The 4,281-nt window shown below is 39.9% G+C and overlaps 1 protein-coding gene across 1 annotated transcript; it reads right to left on the bottom strand.

Annotated features, from left to right (window-relative positions):
- Window positions 1-438: 438 nt before the first annotated feature.
- LOC139290131 (uncharacterized) lies at window positions 439-3,949 on the bottom strand. Its single transcript, XM_070911827.1, has 5 exons — window positions 3,820-3,949; window positions 3,024-3,197; window positions 2,396-2,562; window positions 795-929; window positions 439-582 (listed from the first exon to the last, which is right to left on the bottom strand). Exons 1-5 carry the CDS (start codon window positions 3,947-3,949, stop codon window positions 439-441), a joined length of 750 nt encoding a protein of 249 aa, XP_070767928.1.
- Between the last annotated feature and the right edge of the window lie 332 nt (window positions 3,950-4,281).

Genomic DNA, 4,281 nt, shown 5'->3' with positions numbered 1-4,281 from the left:
TGATTTTTAAACACAAGTCCCTTTACTGTAAAATAAATTGTTTAACCACATATGAATTACAGTTTTACTTATTTGTATACATATGTCGTCAATTATACTTACTACAGGTGTCTTGAGAGTCACAAGATCCAGTGTAACAATAGCTTTATTCAGTTATAGGACTTGGGATGGGCTCGTCAATGCTTGCTTATCCTGTAAATGTAAAAACATAAATGTAAGAATAAAAAAATTATATATGAACCAGCTTTGTATTGACATTTATTGTTTACAAATAGATACACATAGAACTAACAAGAATGGACTTCAACCCCCAATTTGCATGTTTTCTTTAACTAAGGTGTTTATTAATTTATTATTGGCTGTGGTGATTTATTAGCAATTTTAGAACATTTCCAGTGCTGAGGACTGGGATTCTGGTATGTGTGGAAGCACTGAAACTCACTCAACTCTCTTGTTCTTGGCCACTTTTGGAACCCTTTGTCTCACTTGTTCCTCCTCCTCTTCTGAATCGTTTTCTGATTCATCGTCTGTGGGCTTCCAATTGTATGTCCCATCCTCTTCAGATGAGCTCTCCATCTGTTTCTAGAAAAGATAAAGTTATGTTTTGCTCATTTTGGATGAAAGATTCTGGTATGTGTGGAAGATGACAACTCTCATCCGTCTTTGCAGGACTCAACCCCCCGATTGTGTGTACCATCCTCTCCAGATGAGCTCTCCATCTGTTTTTAAATAAGTGAAATATTAAAAGATTTGTCACAATTGAAAGCCCAGAAAATGATCCAAACAACTCTCACTGGTGTCTGTCGATTCAAGGGTAGAAATTCCTTTTTCTTGCGCAGCTGGTAAGTCCTTTGTGCCACATGCTCATCCTCCTCTTCTGAATCCTCTTCTGTATCACCTACGCCCTCCTCTTCAGGTGAGCTCACCATCTGTTTAAAGAAAAAAATTAGGCAAATTTTGTCCATTTTCGATTGAATCACAAGACTTACCTGTGGGCAGGGGCGGAGCTAGACTCTCAGCTTCCCCTCTCAGAGTGGGCAGAGCATTCTCAAGGGGCCCTTCCGATAAGAGTAATTTTAAAATTCAAAACTGATATATAACAGCTGATATAACCTAAAGGGCTGCCCCCCGAAAGTCAAATGTTCGAATCACCAGTCGGAGACCAGTCAACAGAGTTTAGCAGTCTTTTTTTTCCTTTGCCAGTCAGTGTGCATTATAGTAACAGGATAAAACAGAAAGAAGCTACAAAAATGCACAGAGAAAACAAGGTGGAACAAGTGGTTGGTAAATAAGTTTCGGCTCTTGTTTTTAGCAGTGTCATTTTACACAGAGCAATGTAACAGCATGACAGTAAACTTAACAATTGAGTCTCTAAATCCCCTCAAACTAACAACAACAACTAACTGTGATGGAAGCAGTGAAGAGTGATAGGGTGAGGGAGAGAGTGATGAAGTGTCACTGACAGGCTCACACATCCACTGATTTTACAACCAAACTATACGAGGAATGCACACTTTGACTTTCTTTGACTGTGTGAAAATCGAATGTTTTCACATCACAGATAACGAAGAAAGACATTAAAACGTGAGTCTTAGTGGTAAAACATGCTCATGTAGGCTGATAGAGGAATTTAGTGTGGGTTAAACTGAACTGGAAAATATAGAAAACAAAACAAAAATGGCCACTTATTGATCAAGCAAGCCTATGTATAAAATCATACTCCAAGCCAGAAAAGACAAGAAGAAAACAGGATGGCAGACGCATTTAAATGTTTCAGCACTGCGGACAGCGCCTAGTGCTGACAGGCAGACAGTGACAGCTGATTGACATCACCAGGCCAGATGACCTGTCTCAGTACCAGGTCTTTCTTACACAGAATAACATAAACATAAAATATACACGGCGAACAATACGAGGCCCATTTAAATACTTATTTAAGTATGTCTACAACACCACAGGGAGCGACACAGTGCCCGAGATGCGGTAAACACAGAGTTAAACAACTGATTAATCAGTTAAAGATTCTGACTGACTTTTTCATAACACAAATTTAAGTTAATAAATATACTAATTATGAATGTTTCACTCCCCATTTGTTGTCCCTGCTCAGCCTGCTGTAGTTTAGTGGTGTCCATTTTTGTATTCCACCATCCTCCATAGAACAAAATAATCTTAACAGGTAAACAAACTTTTATGGTCCCCTTTTAAAACTTTGTCCTCTTCTCCGTCATGATACAATCATCATTTTTGTGCCGGTTTATAATTGTAACTATGAGTGAGGTGGCTGTTACATTTCTTGAAATCAGCTGTAGGTAAGACATTTAGTCACTATTTATAGTAATATGGTAGCTCAGCCCTACCTATCAGGGGCCCTGGGGTCTGAGGGCACAGATACCTTGTTCCTGCACTGCTGGTAAAGCCTTTTTCTCACACGCTCCTCTGCTCCCGATGACTCCTGCTCCTCCTCTTCAAATCCTTGATTGTCTTCATCCTGCATGGGTTCTCTGTCCTCACTTTCACCCTCCGCAGAGGAGACCTTCTCTGTCTTTTTCCTTTTCTTTGCTGCGCATGTCGAAATTGCCACCAACGCCAACACAAGACTAAAATGCATGCAACTTTTCAGTGTCCTTCATTGTATAAAAAAAGACATAAAGAGTTGTCTCACAGAAGTGGAACAGGAAGAACGCAGCATGTTGAATGTGGGAGCAATCCCCAAATTCATCCCTTCCCAGGCCTTCTTGAAAAATTCAGCCAGTTTATCAAGACAACTCTGTCGGTATTGTGGAAAAAGGTAGATGCCTCTGAGCCTCCTTCAATCTTTTTGCAAAGTCGGTTGTAACCCTGCAACCAGGCATACTTGTTCTCATAGAGGGGTACAGCTGCTGACCCAAAGTACCTTAGAGTCTTGTGCTGTTCAACCTATTAAATCAAGAGACATGGCTTTTCTGTCCGACCAACTGATTGCATCCAACAAACAATGCATGTCTTTTGTGTCGCTTTGATTTTTATTATCATGTTTGTACTTACACGGATGATGCGGGCACCTTTCTTAGTTTTTTCGGCCGTATGAATCTCTTCAGTAGTCATGTTGATGACGACACCCTTTCGTTGGCCAGTTATTGCAATAATATATCCACCCAGCAGTCCAAAGAACAATGTTAGTTTTGCTCGGTTCTCTGGTCGTTTCTCAATGTCACCTGTAAAAGAAGAGGAAAAACACTGTATGCATTAACCATGCAATGGTCATGTTCTTTAGCTAAGGACCACACATGCACCATGACAGACCACACAAGGACCACACAAGAGCCACAAAACACCACAGTATTCTCCAGAAATTGAAAGACATCTTATTCATTAGACCAACACATACGTAAAAACCCAGTTTCTACATGTAAGTCCCTGTAATGGAAAAATCTGTATGGCTCCATCTTAACCCCAGAGCTGTCCATATAAACCTGCAATGGTGAAGTGTTTTAGCTCTGGATTCACCGACTTTACTTCACCAAGCATCACAGTATTCTTCTTCTGTAAATCCCTGTAATGGAAAAATCTGCAGGGCTGTTTCTTAATCCAGAGCTCGAATCTGTATAATCCCTAAATAAAAATATAAATTTTATTTACAGATCAAATAATTGCAGTGAGCAGTGATCCATACCCAGCGCGGCAGCAATCTTCTGAGGAGACTTTTCGATAAACAAAGCATGTTTTTCTGCTTTGACTAGTCTATCTGAAAACAATTTTAAATACAATTTATTATACACTTTTCCAACCTTTAATAATGTCAATAAATGGAGGTGGAGGTTTGCATCTTAAAATTACCACACTTAGACTGGCGCACGCCAAGCTGGTGTACAACTACGTCCCGGCCAATATCTCTGAAACGTGCCCTCAGTTCAACCAAATGGTCCTTGATCCTTGTATTTCCAAGTCTGACAGGTGGTGGCGACATGTTCGAAACATACTTCATGAAAGCCACAGCGTCCATCAAATTTTGTAGTTTTGTAGTGCACCTCCAAACCAAAGGGTTTAAACCAACAACAATCAAAAATACAAATTAGATCATGTCTTCTACATTTATAGACATTGATAATCCTTAAAATGTAGTACCTACTCACAGACTCTGCCATGGTTCATCAGGAAAAGAAGGTCATGAATTCCAGAAACTAGATAACATGAGTGGCTCACGTGTTTTCCTGCCTGGGTTCACGCCTTCTGTATGGCCCCTAAACTCTTCGACCAGTTTTACTGAAGAGACAAGAACACAAATCAAATCAAATATGT

Source organism: Enoplosus armatus, chromosome 2, assembly GCF_043641665.1.
Source record: "Enoplosus armatus isolate fEnoArm2 chromosome 2, fEnoArm2.hap1, whole genome shotgun sequence".
Taxonomy (NCBI): domain Eukaryota; kingdom Metazoa; phylum Chordata; class Actinopteri; order Centrarchiformes; family Enoplosidae; genus Enoplosus; species Enoplosus armatus.
Note: the sequence above shows the minus strand (reverse complement) of the source record. Positions and strands in the feature narration are given on the sequence as shown.